Below are 26,515 nucleotides of genomic sequence, written 5' to 3'. Positions count from 1 at the left end.
GCATCCAGTGAAGACTTTCTGATTAATCATTTCACTAAGAGCTAATTAATCAGCTCACTAAGAGCTACACCATCTATGTAATGCATGTTTGATTGTCACCAGGAAGCAATACAATCTCTATGGTGCCAGGGAAGGCCCAACTCACCTCACATTTCCACAGTGAAGCAAGAGCTTCAGCAGGAACACTTGCTCTATCCAATGGAAAACCCCCCAGAGCCATCAGAAATACCTCAGAATCCATCAGCTTCTGATGGCAGACCATCCAGCTTGGTCCCCCAATCCTGCAGACAGGAGTAGTTGATGCTAGATTAAACTTCACCAGAAAGTGGACCATAACAATGGGATAATATCTACCCTGTCTACTTCCAGACCACTCTCCTCCTCACAAGGAGCAAAGATCAAATCAAGGGTATGTCCTGCTCTGTGTGTCGGGTGAGTGACCATCTGAGACAGTCCCAATGGTCACCAATGGAGACTATGAAATCCCAAGCTGGTCCCAAGGCATCCTCAGAATGGATGTTGAAGCCATCCAGAGAGGCTGTCGGGCAGCAGGGTGGATGGTACACCAACAGCATCCCTAGTCTGCCTCTTTGTCCCAGCACCAGATGCAACCCCCCAAGTTCTATTCCAAGGAGGAGAGGGAACTTCATTGGCCTACCACAGTCCCCTCACCTTGTCCCTCCAGCTTGGCTTGGTACCTTACCAAATACCCCGGCAGGCAGAGCTGTGTTATGCTCAGCCCATCTTGCTCCCCCACTTAGGTTTTAACAATAAGTGCCTGGTCATACCATGTTTGTTTAAATATACTGGTAACTCATATTACGTTTTTCTCATATGCCTAATGTATTTTGACTCTTGGTCTGAATTAACATTTAGAAAGATACTTTCTGGTGCAATCTTGAAGCGTATTTTAATATTGAAAATGGTTATTATCCAACTCTTTTGCCCATTAGACAAAACAGCTTATATGAATCAGAGACTGTATTATGATTTTGTTGCCAGACATTAAAAGAAAAGTCGCATTACCAGATGCTCAGATTGTATTTCTCAGCACTAGCATTGCAGCAGCTGTAGATGTTGAAGAGACCCTATTATAGGGTTTTAATAGCTCTGCTTGCTGCTCCAGCAAAGTAATGTAATAATATTGTTAATATTGGCAATTTGTTTATGTATATGTATAGTGTATATAAATTATTGTACTCTCATATATTCAAAGACTCTGGATTGGTTCCGCTGGAGTGGTGGCACAGAGCCCCAACCCTGGTGCCACCTCACCCTTCTCCCTCCCAGTAAATGCCAGATATGTCTCTGGGAAGCTAGCATTGCATATCCCACCCCACCAGGTGAGTCATTTTGAAGTACAGTCATACCTTGGATCCTGAACGCCTTGGTACTCAAACGTTTTGACTCCTGAACGCCGCAAACCCGGAAGTGAGTGTTCCAGTTTGTGAATGTTCTTTGGAACCCAAACGTCTGACAGGGCTTCTGCAGCTTCTGATTGGCTGCAGGAGCTTCCTGCAGCCAATCAGAAGCTGCAGTTTGGTTTCTGAATGTTTTGGAAGTCGAATGGACTTCCAGAACGGATTCTGTTCAACTTCCAAGTTACGAGTGTATAGCATACATGCCAGTTTTGCAGAATTCACTGGAAATTCTGTTACTCTAGACAAAGGCAAGCACTTTCCCAAATAACTGCATTTTTAAAAATAAAAAGTCTGAATTGGAATCTTAGAAAATAAAATATGACAACAACAATAATGCAGAATGCAATTACACATGCTTGCATTATTATTTCAGTTGGACACCACTCCTTGTTACACTGTACAGGACTTTAGCCCATTAGTGTGATCTGATACATGTTGGCTTGGATCCTAGGTTGTCATGATCTGGTGCACATTAACTTGAGTCCTGACTTTCCTTATATGAATACAAGAAGGGGAGCCTTAGATGTAGGGGGGAGGTGATAGAAATCACCCCCTGAATTGAGAAGCAAACTAGGATCTGGGTGATTTTATTTATATGATTGTATGATCGCTCTCCGCGTGTGATCTGATGCGTACATTATTCATTTTGATTATTGTTATGTGTATATGCCCAACACCACATTTTTCTTTGTGTTTTAGGGGAGCCAGAATTCAAATACGTTGGCAACATGCATGGAAACGAAGCCGTGGGAAGGGAGCTCCTCATCTTCTTAGCTCAGTACCTCTGCAATGAATATCAGAAGGGCAATGAGACTATCATCAACTTGATTCACAGCACACGTATCCACATCATGCCGTCGCTGAATCCAGATGGCTTTGAGAAGGCAGCGTCACAGGTATATGCAAACAGTAGCCACATAAGCAAATATTTGCATTAATAGAATTTGTCAAATGCATTACCAGTGGTATTGTTGCTCAGTGAAGCAGATTTGAAATGAGGACCTTACAGTGGTGGCTAAAATCATCATTTATATTATGTCCTTGTGGATGAGATACAGGATGGAGTGATGGCCACCAACATGGCTTTGGCCCAGTATGCCTGAAGGAGCGTCTCCACCCCCATTGTTCAGCCCAGACACTGAGGTCCAGCTCTAAGGGCCTTCTGGCGGTTCCCTCACTGCAAGAAGCCAAGTTACAGGGAACTAGGCAGCTTTCTTGATAGTGACGCCTGCCCTGTGGAATGCCCTCCCATCAGATGTCAAGGAATAAACAACTATATGACTTTTAGAAGACATCTTCTAAGGCAGCCCTGTTTAAGGAAGTTTTTAATATTTTGTTGGAAGCTGCCCAGCCAGATTGGCAGGGCATAAATAAAATTATTATCATTATTATTATTATTATTGATTAGACAAATTCATGTAGGGTGAGGTTGTCCATTGCTACTAGCCACATAGGCTATGTTCTAGCTTCACTGCCTGAGGCAATATGGTGTGGTTAAGGTTCCCGATCATGAGTACAGACCCAGAACAGCATGTGCAGTTGTACATATGCAAAGTCATTTTTGTACATTCCTCCCAGCCTGCAGAAATTGGGGCCAGGGCCAGTGGATTGTCTCCTGATCTAATCCACACATTTATTGAATGTGTAGATTGGGATGTAAGAAGAAGGCTTGTTTCCCACCTTGACAGTGACCACCCCAATGGCCTTCTAGCTTTAGCAGTGTAACCATAACATATACACTTGGATTATTCTGTGTGTGTCATGGGTGAAAGGCCACTTACATGACACTGTTCCTTAGTGGCTACAATGCCACAAACATTTGTTTATTAAAAAACATACCAATCTCTAAGTGGGTTACATTTTCTTCTATTTTGGCAATTACTTGTAGCTGAGTAAGATAGTCTTCCATAAACACGGTTTTAACAGTGAGGCTGTAAGTGACTGTGGAGGCCAATTCTGGATCCACATGTCCTTTCACAGTGGGGATATAGGTTTCCGGGCGGGAGTTGATTACGGTGAGTGTTTGCCAAACGTGCCTTCCTCTTAGTACATTTCTCCCTTTTGTTCTGAGTTTGAGCGTCTTCAAAGTCCATGATACCTTTGGTATAGGCTGTTCTCCAATTGGAGCGCTCGCAGGCCAGTGTTTAATAAAATCTCTAAGTGGCTTAGCTTACATAATGTTTGTAAATAGGCATTCATCGTTGTCATCCATGCCTGGTGCTATCTCACTTCCTCTCACTGGCATCCTACATGGAGCATTTTGCAGATTTCACCTAGCTTCTTTCAATTTCAGATACATTGTACATGCAGTTAGAGCTATTCCAAAGTTACTTGCTGATAAGTGAGTAATGGTTGCCTTAAAACACCAATAAATTATAGATTAGGGATGTTCAGTGTGGGAGCACCCTCTGGTGGCTCCATGTTACATTTTCTCATGAACACCTTGCATTTAAACACAAATTGGCCCAAAGGAAAGCTTTTCTTTATCATATTTGTCCTGCATGTCTTATTCCAAGAACCAACATTGCTACTAATACTTTGATCAATACATAGTAGATGTGTGCATTTATCTCACATTGAACTATTATTTCTAAATTTCAAGGACTCCTAATTTTATACAGCTGTGAGGAAGTGGATATTAGAATGTCTACTCATTTTTTTAAGCCATGTAATTTTCAATATCTACTATGTATTTTGGAAATGTGTCACTGTACGTTTGGACACCTTAAGATATCATAACCAAATTTTGTATGATGGTTCCTGAGATTAAGTAGCAGTTTCTCTTTCTCTCTGGATACCGTTAGACACCCTTTTGACTGGTGATGACTGGTGGAACATTTCAAAACTGCACTGATTTTAATCACTCTTTTCAAAACTGCAGTGATTTATATATATGAAAATATATATGAAAATCTACGAAAGCAAATATATATATATATATATATATATATATATAATTCCTAAGCAGTGTCAGGTATGAGGCTGCTAGTTAGCTATATTTTTTGTTTAGTTTCGGTTAATTCACTGTGGCTAAGCACCACAGAACTTGCGTATCAACTCAAACACAATTCTGTCAATGGAGACAGTGAGTGTCAGTCATCAAGTGAAGAATATACATATGTTAAATCAGCCATGAGAATCGGTATGCTTCTGAGGACTAGATGCAGATACTGGCAAATGTTTCCAGAATGCCATGCTTTTGAATTTTTCTGAGAATCTTTCAAGTCACCACCAGACAACACAGTGATGAGCTAAATGGGCCATTTCTCATGGAAACTATGTTATACTATTAAATGATAGCATCGGTGCTATTTTCTAATAATCCCTCTTGATTACTTCTTCTTTTTAGCCTGGTGAACTGAAAGACTGGTTTGTTGGCCGAAGTAATGCCCAGGGAATAGACCTAAACCGAAATTTCCCTGACCTGGATAGAATAGTTTATGTCCATGAGAAAGAAGGAGGTCCAAATAATCACTTACTGAAAAGCCTGAAGAAAGCTGTGGATCAGAACCCAAAGGTAAATAATTGTAGTTTACCATCAGCGTTATAGACTGTCATCTGTTCAGAGAGTTCTGTGTGCCCTTCCAGTCAGGGGACTCAGCTACATTAATCAAAATACAGTGATTTGAATGCGTTATAAACATGCAACACCAGATGGAGCCAGATAGAACAAAAACCTTTCTATAGTGATTTAATTTCTGACTTATTTATAGCGGTTTCTTTCCTGTGTGTAGATCCACCCAGGCATTAAAAAAAGAATCAATCCACGGGTGTTTGAAAATTTAATAAATAAAGCAGAATTAGGACAGAAAGTTGTATTGATTCAAATATTTCAGCACATGACAAACCTTTCTAGATTTCCATAGCATGTTTCTTTCAGATGACTAGTTTTACTCTACAGAGCAAAGACCTTTCCCCCCCTTTTGGTACTCCTCTCATTTTGTCTATGTGGTTGCAGATGGATATAGACAAATGGCCAGAACCTATGTATAATATGGTCAAGAACAAGGTGAAAACCAAAGGTTGTGCAAAATCCAGAGGAGTATTTTTTAAGGTTGCAACTTTAGGTCTTCTCTGCACCAGGGATGCTGAAAATTCAAGCAGACAGGATCAGAACTAGGAATTCAAGATAGGATGGATGAGGGCTTCAGGAAAAGACATGTTAGTGTTTTTAAGAGCATGATGCTAGAATATCTTTTTAAAGAGCATCCTTTTTTCTTGCTAGAGTAGAGCAGAAGGGCACATAGAACTCTCAAATGTATTCTCAACACTTCTTTGTTCATTTGTTTTAGTATTTACGGGCCATTTTCCCATTGGGAGACCTCAAAGTGGCTTATGGTACAAACAAATACAGCAAAATGATTGCAATAATAAAACATTAAAAACAGAGAATACAAAGAACAGTAAAGTTAGGCAACAAAGAATATCAAAGAGGCCATAACCAAGCATAAAATTCCTTAAGGCTAAAGGTCTGACAGAATAAAAGTCTAGCCACCTAATGACATGCTTCTAGAGTGGCATATTTTCTCCCCTACAAATTCAACCTGCTGCTGCTTAGACATTCCCTGGAGATCCAGATCTCTACTGAATATTCAGTTGGACCCAAGGCCAGAAATGGGTGAAGGCAGCAGGGGACCTCTGTGGGCTTCTTCACATACACATATTGTGTGACTCTGAGGCCTAAATCCAACAGAGAGTTAAGATGGCTGAAGCCCATTAATGTGTTGCGTTTAGGCCTAAGTCTACATTCAGCTGGGACGTGGGTGGCGCTGTGGGTTAAACCACAGAGCCTAGGGCTTGCCGATCGCAAGGTCTACGGTTCGAATCCCCGCGACAGGGTGAGCTCCCATTGCTCAGTCCCTGCTGCTGCCAACCTAGCAGTTTGAAAACACGTCAAAGTGCAAGTAGATAAATAGGTACCACTCCGGTGGGAAGGTAAACGGCATTTCCGTGCGCTGCTTTGGTTCACCAGAAGCGGCTTAGTCATGTTGGCCACATGACCCAGAAGCTGTACGCCAGCTCCCTCAGCCAATAAAGCGATATGAGCACAGCAACCCGAGTCGGTCACGACTGGACCTAATGGTCAGGGGTCCCTTTACCTTTACCTTTTACTACACTCAACTTGTGTAATGCACCTATTAGTAAACTTGTGTGTTGTAATCATACATCAGACCTTTTATTGGTACATCCTGAAGATATAATGTAATTCTAATTCAATTTTCAGAAGTCATGGAATTTCACAGGACTCTAAATAAAGCTTATGTGATAGCGCTTCTTATACAGTATTAACCTATTTACTGGCTTTGAAGTGCTGGTGAATAATACATGTTTCTTCTTCAATAGCTTGCGCCTGAAACAAAAAGTGTGATTCACTGGATTATGGATATCCCCTTTGTGCTGTCTGCCAACCTCCATGGTGGGGACCTTGTAGCAAACTACCCTTATGATGAGACTCGAACTGGTATGTACAATATGCCTGAATGTGTAATCTGTTCATTTCAAAGGTGTGTGAAATGTGCCTTCATTTTGGAGCTGTAGAAAGTTCAGTTTCCATAATTCTGTGGCAGTATGTAATGTCTTCAGAAAGTTACAGTATTTCTGCATGCCACTGGCAGCTGATAGAATTACTGACCACTGCTACAGTGTAAGAGAGTAAGGTATAGAACAGGGGTAGGCAACCTAAGGCCCAGGGGCCGAATCCAGCCCAATCACCTTCTAAATCTGGCCCATGAACGGTCCGGGAATCAGCATGTTTTTACATGAGTAGAATGTGTGCTTTTATTTAATATGCATCTCTGGGTTATTTGTGGGGCATAGGAATTCATTTATTTCCTGCCTCCAAAATATGGTCCAGCCCCTCCACCAGGTCAGCCCCCTGCTGAAAAAGTTTGTTGACCCCTGGTTTAGAATTACTGTAGACACCAGAAGTCAGCAGTGGAGGAAAGGTGGCCTCATTCAGCACCCTGCAAGGGCATGGTCGCTTACTAAAATGAGCCAGTTTCAAACTATGGTTTATAAAACTGGCTTGTTTCAACATTAACCACAGGTGAGAGTTTAGACATAATGCTAAACTATGGTTAATTCTTATCTTGGCCACGCTGGGGGAAAGAGGGGAGGAGTGCACAAGCGAGAGGCTCATGCAAAAAAAATCATAGTTTATCATTATGGCCAAATCAGGTCTTTTAATAGTCACCCTTTAAACTTTCTGTTACCACAGGCATTGTTTCAGAAAATCTTGCTTTGTTTCTAGATCTATAATTAATAGGGAGCCTCAGCCAATGCTTGTTCTCTGGTGCATATATCTACAGATATATCACATTCACACCCTACATCTTAAGTATACTTTAAAATATCTCATATGTAATCTTTATAAAATGTAAATGTGTAAATGTGTCCCTAAATGTTGGTGGCTAAATGACATATGTGAGACGAATGCACTCTGCTTTTGCCCTGTAACTTGAAACGACATCCACAGTATGAAGACTACATTGTGACCAACTGATCCATGCCATTGTGCATCAATTACAAATCCTAAAATTAAAATAAAAGTTGTGGAAATGACAACTAACTTATTTCTCTTTGGTGAGCATCGGGTAGTTGATCTCACCGTATTTTATTTTTCTTAAGAAATATTTGCAGATTAAAATGCATTATTCTTGCTCAGATAATTTTTTTTTTTAAATATTTTTTATTGCTTTTTAGAAATACAGAAATACAGAAAAAAGAATAAAGAGTGGTTATAAGAAAATAGAGTAGAAGAATAACAAATTTCCATATTCTTTTTCCATCCAATCTATAGGACTTCCCCACATCCTCCGAACCCTGCATTCCCTGTCTTATAAAGCATCAGCAATTTGTTAACTTATTTCAAAACTTATTGTAACTTCCATTTTATCATGTTCCCTAATTTCAATTTTACTGTAACCCAATTCTTATATGCTTTGTATTAAACACAATAAAGTTGTTTCATTATTTTACCTCTAAATTCTTGTGTCTTAATTTTCATTTCATTAACTTACATTTGCTGAAGCTAGAGTTTCCTGAAAGGTGCATTTTTTAACATTCATACAGCTTATAGTGTTTTTTCAAATAGTCCTTAAACTTTTCCCAGTCCTCCTCAATTGTTTCTTCCCCCACGTCTCGAATTCTGCCAGTCATTTCAGCCAATTCCATATAGTCCATCAACTGCGATTGCCATTCCTCCAGCGTGGGTAAATCTTGTGTCTTCCAATATTTTGCGATCAGAATCCTTGCTGCTGTGGTAGCATACATAAAAAAGGTTCTGTCCTTTTTAAGCACTCTCTGGTCCACCATGCCCAGAAGGAAGGCCTCTGGTTTCTTAGGTAAGGTAAATCTCAGTACCTTTTTTAGTTCATTATGGATCATTTCCCAGAAGGCCTTCACTTTCGGGCAGGTCCACCAGAGATGAAAGAATGTCCCTTCCGCCTCTCCACATTTCCAACATTTGTTGTCAGACAGATGGTATATCTTAGCTAGCTTGACTGGGGTCATGTACCACCGGTATACCATTTTCATAATATTTTCCTTCAAGGCAGTGCATGCCGTAAATTTCAAACCGGTGTTCCATAACCTTTCCCAGTCTACAAACATAATGTTATGCCCCACATCCTGAGCCCATTTTATCATAGCGGATTTGACTGTCTCATCCTGTGTATTCCACTTAAGCAGCAAGTTATACATTCTCGAAAGTAGCTTACTTTTTGGCTCTAACAATTCAGTCTCTAGTTTCGATTTTTCCACCTGGAATCCAACTTTTTTATCTATTTTAAATACCTCTTGAATTTGCGCATAGTGCAGCCAGTCTCGTACCTTAGTTTTCAATTTCTCCAAGCTTAGCAACCTCCAATTGTCTCGAATTTTTTCAATTATTTCCCAATATTTAGGCCAATGGGCCTCCATGTTAAGTCTCTTACGTGCCTTGGCCTCCACCGGTGAGAGCCACCTCGGAGTTTTACTCTCCAATAAGTCTTTATATTTTATCCAGACCCTCCAAATTGCTCTTCTGACAATATGGTTTTTAAACAATTTGTGCACTTTAACCTTGTCATACCACAAATATGCATGCCACCCAAACGCATTGTCAAACCCTTCCAGATCTAGGACGTCAGTGTTCTCCAATAAAATCCAATCTTTCAACCAGCAGAAGGCTGCAGATTCATAATATAACCTCAAGTCTGGCAGGGCAAATCCCCCTCTTTCTTTCGCATCAGTTAATATTTTAAACTTTATTCGGGGCTTTTTGCCCTGCCAAACAAACTTAGAAATATCCTTCTGCCACTTTCCAAAACATTCCACCTTGTCCACGATCTGTAGGGCCTGAAACAAAAATAACATTTTCGGCAATACATTCATCTTTACAGCAGCTATTCGGCCTAACAAAAAAAGTTTCAATCTTGACCATGTTTCCAAATCTCTTTTGATTTCTGACCAACATTTCTCATAGTTATCTTTAAACAAATTCAAATTTTTGGAGGTCAGGTACACCCCTAGGTATTTTACTTTTTTAACCACATTCAACTCCGTTTCTTTAGAGAACTCATCTGTTTCTGTAACTGTCAATTTTTTTGCTAAAACCTTGGTTTTTTGCTTATTTAACTTAAACCCCGCCACCCGACCAAAATCAGAAATTAATTCTAACACTCTTTTAGTACTGGAGACTGGTTCCTGTAATGTTAATACCAAGTCATCTGCAAATGCTTTCAATTTATATTGTTTCACTCCGACCTCAATTCCCTGAACCAACCGGTCCTTTCTAATCATGTTTAGCAACACCTCCAGAACTGAAATGAACAATAGGGGGGATAGGGGGCACCCCTGACGTGTCCCTTTTTCAATTTTGAACTCCTCTGTCACCACATTGTTTACTATCAATTTAGCTTTTTGTTCTGTGTAGATTGCTTCTATACCATTTTCGAACCCCCGCCCCACTCCCATCCCTTCCAAATTTTTCTTCATAAACATCCAAGAAATATTATCAAAGGCCTTCTCTGCATCAATAAAAATTAAAACCGCTCTGGTATTAAGATTTGTTTGTAGAAGTTCCAAAATGTCAATAATGTTTCTTGTGTTATCAAACAAATGCCTACCAGGGAGAAAGCCAGCCTGGTCCTTATGAATCACTTCATTTAGTACTTTTTTAAGTCTACTTGCCAAAATATCGGCAAAAATTTTATAATCCACATTTAGGAGTGAAATGGGGCGGTAATTCTTAAGTTGAGTCTTTTCAGTTTCTAATTTAGGTATCAATGTGATGAAAGCTTCTTTCCACGTTTCCGGTGCCTTCCTTCCCTCCATTATCTGGTTACAAACCTCCATCAAAGGTTGTATCAAATAGTCCTTTAAAACTTTATAATATTTGGAGGTTAAGCCGTCAGGGCCTGGGGACTTGCCAAGTTGAAGATTTTGGATGGCACTTTCAATTTCTTGCTGTGTAATGTTACAGTTCAGGTTTGTTCTCATTTCCAGGGGTATTTTTTGTAATCCATTAGTTTTAAGAAATTGATCCACCTCTGAAGCTTTTTGCGGCCCTTGTGAATAGAGTTCTTTGAAGTACCTCTGGAAGCACTTTCTAATTTCCTCGGGTTTCTGAACCATTCTCCCTTCAATCTCTAGATTTGTAACTGTATTAAGCTTTTGTCTCTTTTTCAACTGCCAGGCTAGCAGTTTCCCACACTTATTCGCCGATTCAAAGGATCTTTGTTTCATTTGTTTAATTTTCCATTCCACCTCCTGATTTATCAATTTTGAATATTGCGCCTGGAAAAATTTCACTTCTCTTAACACATCCTTCGACTTAGGCCTAGATCTTAATTTTTTCGCTCCTTCTCTTATTTTCTCCAATATCTTCTCCTTCTTTTCATTCCAGAGCCTTTTCTTAATCGTGTTTTGTTGTATTAGAAACCCTCTCATAACTGCCTTACTTGCGTCCCAGATTGTTCTTTTTTCCACGGTGGTATTCAAATTTATCTCAAAATAGTCCTTTAAAGTTTTTTGGGCCTTTTTCACAATCTCCTGATCTCTTAATAAAGTGTCATTCATTTTCCATCTAAAGGAACCGGTTGTATTAAGTCTCAATTCCACTTTCAAAGCATTATGGTCGGTTGCTCCGATAATTTTAACTGCAACGTGGCTGCCTGATTTTTAGGTGTAATGTGTCTAGATTTAAATCAATACAAATAAGGACAGTTTTAGCTACCTTTGTTTTTGTATTCATGATTGTTTTATTGTTCTGAGCTCTTTTATTGAACTTAGATTTATTGTTTTAAATGGCTCTGATAATTGTTTAAAAATGGAAAGTAGTCTAAAAATGATTTTAAATAAATAAATTAAGTGCACCCAGCCTTTTTACTATGAGACTTCCCCCACCCCCAATAGTAAATACTTTGGGCAGAAGCAACAGACACAGAACAACATAGAAAAAAACCAAGTCTATCTGTTCCTCTACATGTTTTTGGTTTTCTTTCCTCAGGCAGTGCACATGAATACAGCTCCTGCCCAGATGATGCTATTTTCCAAAGCTTAGCTCGAAGCTATTCATCCTTTAATCCCGCCATGTCTGATCCAAATAGGCCACCGTGTCGCAAGAATGATGACGACAGCAGTTTCATAGATGGAACAACCAATGGTGGGGCTTGGTACAGTGTCCCAGGAGGTTTGTGTCAATGCGTTACGATACTTCAGAGATTCGTTTATTGTAGAGAATAACAATTATAGTGTATACACATACACCAACACACGTGAATGGACAGTGGGTCTCAGCAGCAAATCAACTGCTGGTTCCCTTCACTGTAGCTAAAACTTGCAACTTTAAAAAAAATTGCCTTCACTTATGTAAGTCTAACTTGGCAAAATGTATTACTGTTCCGTCAACACCTTTGCACATCTCTATAGAGATAAATGTGTCTTCTGAAAGCTCATCTCTCAAATGTGATGAGAGAAGTGGCCCTCTGGGAATAAATGATTTGTACTCACAACAATCAGTGACAGTCATACTGACTGTTGCCTACCTTGCTATTTCTTGTATCTACTACAAAAGTATCCCGATATGGTAGAGGCTAACCACCAAGTAATTTGGAGGGATAAACCCTGCCACACAAAAAGCTTAATATGTGACCAGAGAGAGGATGTAAGAGGCAGAGGAGAGGGGGGAAACAGCTATGCATATATACCATAAAACTCGAAAGCTTCTTTGTTCAGTTGTACAGGATAACAAGGTACAAAGAAGGACAGGCCTTCCTGTGCCTTGAAAATAGTTAAGCAGAATGACAAATTTCAAGAAGAGCAACTTTTCTCAGCACTGCTTGCACCTGTTGAATAAACTATTGAAGACATAGAAGTACCTGGTCACCTTGCATGTATAGATGAATATGAGTGAAACAGTCAATTTTCCCCAAGACACATAATAGCCAGACATTGGAGGGTTTTCCTCTGCTTTTAAGCACCCATGAGCATTGCTATTCTGTATTCCTAAAAGGGCTCCCAAAGTGCAGGATTAAGGGACTCTAATCTGATTCTCCTGCACAGAAATAGCACCAGCAAGAAGATTACCTTTTCCTGCAGCCAGACTGCATTTTCAATGCTGATGGATATATTCCTGTACATTAGCTGCTTAAGTCCTATTGAAGTCAATAGGAGCAAAGCAACTTTACAGGCTGCGGGACTGTGGCCTTTGCTTTTAAGCTGTTAGCCTAGTCTGCAACTCTTGCAGCTGTTACTCATTTTAATTAAATTATTATTGTTGGGCACACAACAAACATTCGTGGCATAGGTTTTACTATAGCAAATGGAGGCTTTGTATAGTCCTGCATTACATGTCCTGCATGCAATGCTGTGACACATTATGAAATTAGCAGACTTTTGTAATGTAGGGCCGACTTAAAAATGTGGAGTTGTAGTCAACTAAGTCCCACTCAGAGTAGACTCAGTAAAAGCAATGACGCTAAGTTGGTCATGTCCATCAGTGGGTCTACTCTAAGTAGGACTAGTCTAGAATACCACCCTCAAGGTCTAAGGCTGTAATCCTAACCCTACTTACCTGAGAGTAAGTCCCACTGAATACAATAAGCCTTAATTCTGAGTAGGCATGGTTAGGATTTCACTGTCATTTGCATTGCACATTCATCTTAACATTTATGCAAAATGTATTTACAGTGAATTGCATCAATATCACATTTTTCTTAAGCTTTATTTGTTTTTTAAATGGAGCACTGTTGATTTATTATTTTATTTTATTTTATTTTCCCGGAGGTTTCAGGGCGGTTCACAGATAAGATCAACATAAAAACCACAATATATATAATCAAAATAAAAACAACAACCCAATAACAGTGTTTAACAGTCTTTATTGTGAAAATAACCTTCTGGTACACTGCCTAGAGTTTGCTGGAGATATCAATCTTCTAGTGTCACAGAGTATTTAGTTGCCACATTTAAAATATTTGGTATATATGAAAAACAAAATGTAGCCAAAATCTGGAGACTTGAATGCACGGTTGTCAAGTTGGACATTACTGACAATCTTTTCAAGGAAGCCCCGTCCCCTAAACTCAGGCTTACTTTCGTTTGTCTCCTGTTCTCAACCCTGATGAGAGAGAGAACCTACATTCAGGTCTGCACCTCACCATTCAGGTGATCACTGCTGATTATGGTGAGCTCTATGTAGGGCATTCCAACTATGTTGGCATTAGAACATTCTGTATATTTAGTTCTTGATCCAGAAGGAGATGCATATACAGAATCCTGCTCCTATTCATTCACTCACTCACTCACTCACTCACTCACTCATTCATTCATCACCCCACTTCTTCCTTCCTTTTTTATTGGTGAGCATATGTCTTTGATTGGTTCATAATGTCTTAAACATGTGCAGCTGGTAATGTGTACTGTCGACACACATTTTAACATTGGCTCCAACATTTTAAAGTCTCCTCCACATCATTAGCACTGGTACATTGCCTTTGGTTTTTCTTTTTGGTGAATTTCAGGATTAGGAAGAAACCCCTGTTTCAAATTATTTCTTGAAGCTTCATTGGCTGTGCCACTATCTGTCATTTGCATGTTTTATTGTACACATAATAATATGTTTCCTTGTTCATCTGGAATTAATTGAACTATACCTGGAAACTGTTTTTTTGGCTTCCGAAAATAGAACTTTTCGAGCCAAATGTATCTCAGTGGAATATACACACCAGATGCAATATTAGGCTTCATACAATCATTACACAGAGCTGTGACTGCCAAGATATTCATTGCACGAAGTTAGCCATTTCGGCACATTATGTATCTGACTTGAGTTCAAGAATCACATATTGAGTGAATTGTTAGCTGCCCAGGGAGTTTTATATACTGAAGGGCAGCGTGAATACTTCAAGCAAATAAGAAATAAACATTAGCTCTGATTCTCCTACATTATACATCTGCTTATCTCTGGGTGGCCTTTGGCTAATTTACATTAATTTGAGAGGACAATATTTCTGAAAATTTTGATGCCATGGAGAAAACCATTCTTAAAATTGAACAAAACCACAAACAACTCTGAAATATATGTGTGAGACTTTTAAAAACACAGGGCTGGAGACTTGCTTTCGAGATTACACAGAGACATCTTTAACGTCCTGTTTTCATTGCATAGAACTCAATGCTTGTCCAAATGTCAACCTGTCTGTATGCTTATAATGCAGGCATGCAGGACTTCAACTACCTCAGCAGCAATTGTTTTGAAATCACTGTGGAGCTTAGCTGTGAAAAATTCCCTCCAGAGGAAACACTGAAGAGTTACTGGGAGGACAACAAGAATTCACTTATCAATTATATTGAGCAGGTAAAAGAGAAGTAGGAAGGACAAGTCGTGGCATGAGTGGGGCAGGAACCAACCCCAGATTAGTTATGTCCAGTTGTTCATCAATAGTTAAACAGTCTTCTGCTTAGTTGCACTCCATATGCTCAGACTGGGGATTTAATCACATGTTGATCTATGTTCAAACCACTTCAGAACATGATTATGAACCTAACCACACGAGGCTACCTTTTTACATGAAAGCTTAACCACAGTAGAATGGCGAGGAAAGATTACCATGTGATAATGGTTTTCTCTCAGAAACAATTGCATAAATTCTGCCCCTGCTTGGGGATTTGAGAATAGAATGTGTTCTTGCACTGAAATGTCAGTCCTGTTTACAAAAGATTTATTAAAAGTTGGTAACTTTTAGCTGAGAGCACTAGTTTTCTGAATCACCAGCACTGTATTACAGGTCACACAAAAAGCCCATTCAGGCATTCTAATCCATCACACAACTGCAATAGCAAGAGAGGGAATGAGTGTACATGCTCTTCCATAAGTTAGAGACAGGTATCTGAATTGGGGAGTCTGCTAAACTCATGTATCCTCCCCCAGGCAGTGAGAGTCCTTGGGAGATCTGGACTCCAAATTGTATGGGAGCTTACACGAGTTCAAAAGTTTACCTACTTCAGTAGCTTTTCCTCTGCTTTGTGGAGGGAAGTGGGGTGAAGCTAGAGCTTTGGCCTTGTTGCATGAGGAATCTGAATGCCTGACCAGGTCTAATGCATCAGATCCCTCAGAATATCTGCTATTATTTCTAAAAAGTGCCTAATGGTTGTTACTTGTACTCTTCCCAAGTATGGTCATCTCACTGTGGTGGGAAAAGTATACAGGGTGGCATCTGACCAAGTCAGAGTAGTCTCATTTAAATTAATTGCCTTAGGGTCTACTCTGCATACTACTTAGATGCGGTCTATACAGACTAACAACACAGTAAGGTAAAAAGGTAGAGGACCCCTGGATGGTTAAGTCCAGTCAAAGGCGACTATGGGGTTGCAGTGCTCATCTCGCTTCAGGCCAAGGGAGCCAGTGTTTGTCCATAGATAGCTTTCCAGGTCATGTGGCCAGCATGACTTAACTGCTTCTGGCACCATGGAACACTATGACGGAAGCCAGAGTGCATGGAAACACCGTTTACTTTTCTGCCACAGTGGTACCTATTTATCTACTTGCACTGGTGTGCTTTTGAACTGCCAGGTTGGCAGAAGCTGGGACAGAGCAATGGGTGCTCACCTGGTCAGGGGGATTCGAACTGCTGACCTTCTTATCGGCAAGCCCAAGAGGATCAGTGGCTTAGACTACAGCTGCACCCCCAACACAGTGCCAGGCAGGTGCACTCAGAAACAAATCTTGTTGCCCTGTGAGGCTTACTCACCAAGAGTATCTGCATAAGAATTGCAATTTAAATTTCATATTGTTCTTGCAACAGGATATGCTTACTCGCTGTAACTATGAGAAGTAATAGATTGTAAAACTGCAAGGGTGAACACTTCCTGGTATTGGCATCATAATCACATATTACAGGATTTGATTAGAGATCAATCACAGCACTGTAATCAGCACCCAGAAACCTTCTGTTTCGTAAATAGTTTCTCCAAGGAAAAAAAAACCCATATACAAGAATTATTGGTTTGTTACGCTTTGTCCTTTAATCCCAAGCTAGAGGAAATTCTGTAACTGGTACTATGATGCACTCAGTGTAGTTTACTAATAAAACTAGAGACGAATAAAAACACATTTAAAACTAGTTTTTCTAGGGAGGAAATGCCCAGTTTGCCAAATAAAATATTCCCAGGGACTGACTCATTCAGTCATGCCTATTTAATTCTTTGTAAAATGTATACAGAGGGCATTGCAGGCTTTCGCCCTTTACTACAAGATAACTTTGTTAACTGTTAGGCACTTACTGTTTCACATAGAATCATCTGCAAAGATTCTGCAAACTAGAACAGCCTTATGTAGAGAATATGTTTTTATTTTGTTTTGCTGCTGCAATGTTACCTTCTGTGTTTCTGGAGTTTATGAACTTCCAGCTAGTGGAGAAGGTGTCCCAACATAAGACATGTCATGCCTGGACTCAAAGTTCTGCACTCTTTTGCTTGGAAGCCCCTGGTTAAAAGCCCAGCCATTAATGCACCAAATGGGCTTAGTCAAGCCACTGGCTGCATTCAGATAACCATATCTCAGCTTAATTGAGTAAGCCAAACTATGAATGACCCTTTTGCTCGCACATACAGCCACTTCACTCAGACGTCTCTATTTAACCATAGTTTCCTGATTTGTCCAAACCATAAAACAAGGATTAACCACTTTGGAACAAGCCGGAGTATCAACCTGCAGTTTTGAAGGGGTGTCTCTGACTGAATGCACCATATTTAACATGAGGGCAATATTGGCCTACCTCACAGGGCTCAAAAGATTATTTAACAGAGAGCACATAAGAAAATACAGACTACTGATAACAAAGAAATATTTTTTTCAGATCCATCGTGGGGTGAAAGGATTTGTTAGAGATCTTCAGGGCAATCCCATTGCTAATGCCACCATTTCTGTAGAGGGACTAAACCATGATATTACTTCAGGTAAGTTATGTCATATGAATGAATGAATGAATTAATTTATTACGGTCATAGACCAGAAAAAACAACAACGATAATTTACAAGGGGAGTAATGGTGTCAATTAAAAATTGTAAAATTATACATAAAAGCAATACACATATGCACACACACACACACACACACACACACACGCACTACAATGTATGTATAAACTTAAAAAATGAGGGGGCTTGTCCAGGGGTCAAGTCTTTTACTTTTTTACAGCTAATGCCCTCCGCTTGATTGCAGCCGCAGAAAATTTGGCCACTTTCAGTGTTACTTCTGGGTTTTTATCTCCTAGTAGGATTTTCAGCCGCTGAGATTCAGATCGACCTGGAAATTTCTGAACGATAGGGGAAATAAACAGTGACCTGATATCCCCATAGAGGTCGCAGTGTAGCAACACATGTGAAACCGTTTCCACCTCTTTCAGACCACATGGGCAGACTCGTTCAGCATAGGGTTTGCCCACGTATCTGCCCTTTAGTAAGGCAGATGGCAGTACATCAAATCTGGTAAGGGTAAACGCCCGCCTGTATTTTGCGATTTGTAAATCCAGCAAATATGGTGTTAGATTGAACCCTTTTCCATAATCTTGGATGGCTGGATATTTATCTATCTTGCTCATATGGTCCTGGAGCTCTACATCTCCTATTCGCTGGCTCACCATCCTTTTAGCCTTTTCAAAACCTGAGGCTATAAGTTCTTGTGGGGAAAGCCCCAGGCCCTTCAATTTTTCATAGAGCAACAATCTCCATTTAGACTGGAACGGGTCTAATAGAGTCAATGGAGCCACTCCCACTGGGAAAAATATGAGTTTTAGCCAGAAGTGAATCTTCAAGATCCATATCCTGGCATTGATAGGGAGTTGACCTACCTCCAGCCTAATGGCTGTGTTGGAAACACAGGTAGGTAACCCTAGTAGGGAGCGGTAAAATTTAGTTTGTACAGATTCCAGGGACTTGAGTTTTTGACAATTAAATATCTGGGTGCCATACATCAGTTGTGGAAGTATTTTTGCGACAAAGACCTGGGAGGCAGCAGGAACATATTGACCTCCTTTTCTATAGAAGAATCTTATGATAGCTCTGGAGGATCTTTGCGCATTTGCAATGGAATTCTTAATCTGATGGCACCAGGATCCCTTCTCATCAAAGATTATTCCAAGATATCTAAAGGATGTTACTTGCTCAATAGGTTGGTTATTAATTTTCCATTTATGTCGGAGTTTTCTCTTGGAGAACACCATAATTTTTGATTTAGTGTAATTTATTATTAGGTGTTCAGCTTCGCAATACTCTGTAAGAGCTCGTAAAAGTTTTCTTAGACCCACACAAGAGAAGGAAATAAGTGCCGCATCATCTGCGTACAAAAGGACTGGGATTGGTATATTATTTAGGTTTGGGGGATGAGTACTTGCATCCTCCATCTTTCTGACTAAGGAGTTTATGTAGAAATTAAATAGAATAGGGGCAAGAACACAGCCTTGCTTGACACCATGGAAACTTTTAAACAGGTGATGGCAGGGTCTTATATAATGGGTGCATGTCAAGAATAGAATCACATTCTCTCTCTCCACCACTCCCAATTCCACATATACTATTAGTCAAACTCAGAACAGCTCCCACGGCTCCTGCCTCTTTCAAGATGTTGAGGCATCTGAGCTCCAATTTTGGCGCCAACAGGATGTTCGCCAGAACCCCACCTTTTGCTTCCTTGATTGACGCCTTTCCCTGACCCTCGTTAACCTATGAGCATGGAGAGGTTCTGGCTGTCGTCCTACCTCTTCCTCTGACGAATCATTCCCCACCCCCACCCTGTGATATTGTCAGAGACTGCTTATCAGTGACTTGGCCTCTCTCCAGCCTCCTTTCGCTTTCATGAGAATTTATCTCTTCTTCTCCTGCTGAGGAGGAAGGTGGTTGCTGGTGACTAGTTTCAAACTGCTGAGAAGGAAGCAAAACTACTTCTTCCTCCACTGACTCTCTGTTCCTCTCATTGTTGCTCTGGGAAGCCCTGTCCCTGACAAGCAGTAAAGAAACCAAAGTAGACCCTGCATATCTAAAGGTTGCCCCTGCTGGTTTTAGAATATTTCTGCTTTTTCCACAGCTAAGGATGGTGATTACTGGAGATTGCTCGTACCTGGAAACTATAAAGTGACTGGCTCTGCACCAGGTTATCTAGCAATAACTAAAAAAGTGGCTGTTCCCTTCAGTCCTGCCATAAGGGTAAGTACTGCCTGGTTGGTGTAGCCTTGTATTGCATGCCAGTGACTTCATATTGGTTAGATGTATATTGTGCAATAATATGATGCCCACAAGGTAACCTCATAGGCTCTCTGTGTAATATTCAGGGCCTTTTAACATTCCTGGTGTGGGAGCATAGAAGGTGAACATTTGATGTGTTATTATTTATTCAATTTATACCCCGCCATTCCTCTTAAATCGGAGAAAGCATCTTTATGTTTCTTCAGAAGTAAGATCCCCTGTGTTCAGGGAAGTTTGCTTTCAAGTTAACAGGCATAAGACTGCAGCCCCTACCATGAAAGCCATTTCTGAGGTTTCTGAGGTCCTAAATTTCAGGATGTTACTTCAATTAAAAAGTCCAATGTGCATAAAAAAAATCTTGTTTTTTATTTTATTATTTTTCTCATGCCTAGGTTGATTTTGACCTGGAATCTCTGTCTGAAAGAAAAGAAGAAGAAAAGGAAGAGTTAATGGAATGGTGGAAGATGATGTCAGAAACTTTAAATTTTTAAGCGGAAGCTCTGAATTTACAGCTTTTAATCTATTACGTGTTGACTTAGTATACTGTACTGTGGAAAGTCCCTATATTTTAGATTTTGTGTAGCTCACAATATTTAACTTGAGTTTTTTTGAGTATTTTTTTTAAAAAAATCAGTAATCTGCTCTACATAAAAACAAATTGCTAGATACTTTCATGCCATTGTTTGCAATCCTACATATTCAACATAGGGAAAGAATATCTGAATGAATGTCTCATCTGCCTAACTTGAATACAAATCCTGAATGTGTAGGGCAAGCACAATGATGATAATAATACTAAACACACTATAGTAATTAGCAGTCACTTGCAACTTCTGCTGCTGATATGTGGCAGTGCAGGTGAGCAGATGATGTTTTCTAATGTCTCATGAAATAATGGCACTGCAAATGTATGCAGTAAAAACTTGGTGTTGTAAGTAATGCTTTACTACAATTAAAGTTTGTTTATGTCTCTGTGGAAGAGCCATGTAAAATAAGTATAATGACTTGGGTTTCATCTACTCACATGGAAATAACTTGCATCATTCTTATTTAAAAGCGAAGAGGAATAGTACAACTTTTTCCCTTACTCTGTCCAATAATGTTCCCAAGTAACTTGGTAATCAGATTAAAATTTCTGGATGGATAAAGAATAACCCTATAGTGACTGCATGTTGTTTTCTCTGCTTGCAGTGTATTCTGCTATCCCATTTGCCAGCAGTTGTTTGTGTATTAAGTAGACATGAGTTGCATGAAATGATGTCTGTATAATTTGCAAAAAGAGCAAAATATTAACCCAAAAGCTGCCTGACCCACTGGACTGGAAATTCAGTGCGTGGCATGTGCTCCTAAAAGCCCAACCCCAAACAAATTTACTCAAAAGCACCAAGTTTAGTGGGACATGCTTCTCATAAGCATGTGTCTACTCAAATGAGTTTGCAGATGATCAGTATTTTGCAGGTCAACGCTTGCAGTTCAGGGGAGCAATCCCTGTTTTGATCAGTGCTGGTTCACAAAAGAAGCCAGATCGAGATATAACACAAAACCAACAACTTGCCATAACAGACTGGTAGGTCAGTATCTGCAACAGCAAGCAAAGCAGCCATGATGGTTTCTGTGCTGCACTTCCCAGTATATCACTCCTGTTGCTGGTCATCAGTGACATCTGAAGTGCTCTTAGTGAAACAAATGGCATTGTTAATGAGGAACATTGGGCTATACATTGGACCATACTTCAAATCCTTGAAAACCTCTATCTGGCTGAAGAGACAACAATGAACTTGCAGAACTTCAATTAATATTTAAGAACTATACTACAACAAAGAAACATGCTGTGTGGGATCAAGCAATCATTTTGTTTCCCTAACAATGTGCCTCTAGAACTCTATCAACATATCCCACTAGTTTGTATATAACTCACTATAAAACAACCCAAATATGAGAAACAATAAATGCAAATACATTTTAATCATGAAGATAAGCATATTGTGCTCAAACACAGCTGGAGAAATTATTCTGACATTTATTGCAAAAGATCCTGACACCTGGTGAGTGGTAATGAAGACGCTATGAATTTGAAGCTCGTTAGTCATTGTACTTAACTCTACTAATTTCCCCATTTTGAAGCAAAGCCAGAAAATGCAGCCATACTCCTGTCATGCAGCTGTATAGTAGACTCTGTGTCTAATGCTAGTGCAGATGTTACATCCTGCTGAACCTCAAAATGGGTTTCTAGTCTAACTTATAACATGTGTATATAATATATTCTTTTCATGTTGAAGTAATGAAACATAAATGTCTTATAAATTGTCTCTTTGGTTTTCCTTTGGTACTAACTGCACCAAAAGATTTTTAAATGGCAGACGTCTTTGCTATGAGAATCCATGGAGACAAAGAGGCAATAACTCAATGCTAAACAACTTTCTTTCCATGGAGTGGGTTCCAATTTCATTCCCTGTCGCCTCCTGTTATAGTATATCACCTAGCAAGGTGACCTCTTCCTGTGAACCTGGAGGGCCACTGTGAGTCATTGTCCCAGTTTGCTCAACTTCTTAAGCATGGTGACTTGGACAAAACATAGTTTCACTTTCCACAAAATGTGCCTTGTCATTATATATACACAACATCATGGTTTAAAGCAAACAACAGTTAAGCATGCCAGCTTCATAAACCCTGGTTTGAACTCTGATGAAAGTTTCTTTTAGAAACACAAGAATAGCTTGCTGGATGAGGCCAGTGGTCCACCTATTCCAGCCCTGTTCTCACTGTTGCCAACCAGATGCTTATGGGAAACCTGGAAGCAGGATCCATGTTCAACAACCATCTCCCCTCCTGCACTTTCTAGCAGCCGGTATTCAGAATCTTATTGCCTCCAATAGTGAAGACAGTTTTAAACAATGACCTCTCATTTATACCTAATTCTGCTCCAGAATTCTTTGAAAGAAAAATTGAACTGAAAAGTTTTCTCCCAGCTGCATGGGAGGAGATGGAGTTAGGGAGTGCATAAAGGCAAGATTCAGTGGCTCATTCCTGCTTGTTTACATGGTACTGAACCATTGGTTGTGCATCATGTGTGAATTTGGCCAGGGTGGACAGCACTGGTATAGATGTGCCACTGGTCTTTGAGCCCTTCCAGAAGGCCTTTTTATTATTGTGCATTCATGATGATTTGTGTTCATGATGGCATAGGGCTGGTTATACACAACCCCACTTTCAATGCTCTTTGCGCCCGCAAATGTTTCAGGACAGACGTACTGCTTTGTTTCCTATCAGTGTGCAGCCCATAGCTTCCTGCTTAAATCTTGTGACTTGTCATAGCACAAGAGTTCAGGTGAGTGGGTGTTGTCCCACTTCTGCTTATTTATTTATAAAAGCATTTCTTTATTGCCATATGAGAGGAAAAAAATATATCAGGGCTGTGTACAATGGCAAAACATAAAACACCATCAAAACAATGCAAATGGTTGTGCTAAAGCTGGAGAGTGCCCTTCCAGATGGAAATAATGCTATATTATTAGGGAGGTACCGTAGAACAATCCAAAATGCAGAATGATGTGTGAATGGTTCAGTATAAATTCTCCATTGATACACTATTATTGCATCAATGAAATGTTTCAGAATACACTAAAAAAGAAAAAAGAAAAAGGAAAAACTAGAACCCACACCAGTCTACAGGGAGTCCATCCTTCTGCTTCCAGTCCTTGCACTCTTTTCAACAAGGATGCCAAGGTAACAGGAGGAAGAGCTGAGCTGCTGCCATCATACAGTGTGCTTGGGAGATGGTATCTCAAGAGTCCACAAGCAGCTGGGCTGATATGTGCAGGTCCCTGAAATATTTAGGGCATTTCTACATGGTGACCATGTCTAACAGGAGCAAAAACCACAATGTGTATATAACTGTACAAATATTGGGTTGAATGAGGAATGATCCGCTGCAATCACTTGGAATTCTGGTCCAGTGCATTTCTTCCATGGTCTATTCAGGATAATGCCACCGTTCCTCCTAACCTTACCTGCTTTTGAAGACCGGAGTGAGAATGAAGACAGTTGAAACAATAGTGGCCACATCAATGACTGGCACCAGTACAGACAGCATATGCGACCCTTCCCTGCCCTTCTCCTCTGATGCTTAGCATAGCCTGAGGCTTATAGTGAGTGAGCCACTATGTATTTCCTGAATGGCATCAGCTACAAACAATCAGCTCCTTAATTCACAAAAAGTCATTTGCTAAAAGTTATGAAAAACAAAATAAAATGCAGAATTGGAATGAAGGCCTTTGATCAGGCTTGTTTTTCATTTCTCTAGTGTAGGGATGGGGAACCTGTGATCCTCCAGATATTGCTGGCCTATAACTCCCATGCTGGTTGAGGCTGATGGCAGCTGGAGTCTCAACAACATCTAGAAGACCACAAGTTCCACACTTGAGAAATGCAGAAGCAATGGAAAATAAGCCTCTTCAAATGCTTGAACTCCAACTTTAGTGGCTAGAAACACAAGCAATGAAAAACAAGTCTCATCCAAGGCTAGCAGTAAAAAATAGAGCCTGTCATGTTGTCATTTGCATTGGCTAAGTAAAGCTTAGGCAATGAATATCCATAGGATAGTTTATAATACACTATCTTATTTTAGGACACCAGACATTTGCATAATGTTCTGATCAGTATTTATTTGTGCTTTTTGTTTTTAAAACCCACCAGATGTAGCTTGAAATACTTTTACTGAGCTAAGGGAAAATAGAAATGTGGAAGGCATCTTGAACTAGGTCACTAGCTGTTTGTTTACTAGTGAGGTGGGTACTGTTAAAAGGTGCCAATGCAAATCCAAATTCACAAGGAAAGTATTCATTGCTTCATATTATCTAAATTCCTGGAACTGCACACTGCCAAATAGCTAGGTCTAGACAGAGAAATCCACGTACACACTAAGACTGGCCAGTCTGGATATAAGAAGAATTTGATCTGACCAAGGAAGTATGTATGCAAAAAAAAGAAAGAAAAAAAGGGCATTTAGACATCTGAAATGAATTGGCACCAGAAAGTTGTACCAATGCAATCGAGATAGGAAATGAAAAGCCTGTGCTTTCAACAACACCATTTCCCCACTAGCAGATATATACTCATATTTGAGGTGTGGCAAGACTCTTCCTCATGGTGAGATAGATCCGTTGCCAGTGCAGCAAGCATCTGAAAATGGGGACCACGGGACAGGGCCAAGTGTATGAGCCCTTCTTTTTTGGCTGGGTGACAACTGGGGAAGACAGAGAGGCAGAAAGACTTAGAATGTAACTCTGTGTACCTTTATTAGGGTTTAGAAAGTTGGGGCTTGGTTAATGCTTAGAAATAAATGTGAGAGCACTGGGCTGCACCCAGTTATGTTCTACTCAGAGTAGAGCGACTGAAATTAATGGCTCATCACAGCTATCACCCATTCCCACCAGCCTTCTGAGTAATACCCCTCCCCACCTTCTCACTATATAGAAGGGTCTGGTGACTTCTGTTTCAGTGTATCTGAAGAAGTGTGCATGCACACGAAAGCTCATACCAAGAAATAACTTAGTTGGTCTTTAAGGTGCTACTGGAAGGATTATTTTTTGTTTTGAAATTAATGGATCCAAGTTAGTCATGTCCATAAGTTTTAACGGGTCTGTTAGCATGACACAACTCACAGTTTGGCATTAATAACAACAGGTGGTTGAAATTAATGGACCTAACTTAGTCATGTTCATTAATTTCAGTCGGTCTACTATGAGTAAAGCCTAGTTGACTATCACCCAATAAGGTTATTGCTTACTAGCCTATCAGGCCATTCACATACATAAAACAACAATAATGACAAAACAGGAACATGCGGAATGCATTAAGTCATGTTAAAATGTGATTAAAAATTATATCATTACAAATAGTTGGCATGTATTAGCATATATTATCATCCAAGATGGTAAGAATCTTCTCCTTTCCTAAAGCCAATTTTACAAATTTCAGTGTCCTTGATGTCAGGTGGTAATCTGTTCTGGCAAACAGGAATAGAATTTTGCTTAACAGAGAGTTATTACTAATCCTAACAATAAGGGGTTCAAGGCAACAGATCCAAATACAAAGCACATTCTAATAAAAAGTGTATCAGAACCTTTAGGGCATCTGGCAGGACAACGTTTAGCCACCCCATACTGAGCAGTTTAATGTCCCATAACCTCCATCAACTTTAAAGAATTCAATCTGTATTTGTTCAAAAATAGGGATGGGTGAATATTTCGGTTCCTCTCTGTTTCTCATTTTACTTATCCTAAGTTTGGTTCTCCACATTTCCACACCAGTTTCCAATTTTCTTTTTTAAAGTCCCCATGAAACTTCAACCAGATCTCTGGATGCTTGC

At 39.9% G+C, this 26,515-nt stretch overlaps 1 protein-coding gene across 2 annotated transcripts in view; it reads left to right on the top strand.

The window, feature by feature from the left end:
- CPE (carboxypeptidase E) overlaps positions 1-21,299 on the top strand; it is a 65,257-nt gene extending 43,958 nt beyond the window's left edge. The window contains exons 2-9 of one of the 2 annotated variants that reach the window (XM_083755819.1): positions 2,121-2,317; positions 4,771-4,938; positions 6,765-6,886; positions 11,915-12,093; positions 15,122-15,261; positions 17,762-17,861; positions 19,988-20,106; positions 20,538-21,299. In XM_083755819.1, the coding sequence (XP_083611945.1) occupies positions 2,121-2,317; positions 4,771-4,938; positions 6,765-6,886; positions 11,915-12,093; positions 15,122-15,261; positions 17,762-17,861; positions 19,988-20,106; positions 20,538-20,636 (1,124 nt within the window). In that variant the 3' untranslated portion in view covers positions 20,637-21,299. Of the gene's footprint in view, positions 1-2,120; positions 2,318-4,770; positions 4,939-6,764; positions 6,887-11,910; positions 12,094-15,121; positions 15,262-17,761; positions 17,862-19,987; positions 20,107-20,537 lie in introns of both variants that reach the window. The other variant, XM_083755818.1, reaches the window with a different exon arrangement.
- The last annotated feature ends 5,216 nt before the right edge of the window (positions 21,300-26,515 follow it).

This window comes from Podarcis gaigeae (assembly GCF_964106915.1).
Source record: "Podarcis gaigeae genome assembly, chromosome: 9".
NCBI lineage: Eukaryota > Metazoa > Chordata > Lepidosauria > Squamata > Lacertidae > Podarcis > Podarcis gaigeae.
The sequence above is the reverse complement of the archived record's forward strand: the minus strand, read 5'-3'. Positions and strand labels throughout refer to the sequence as shown.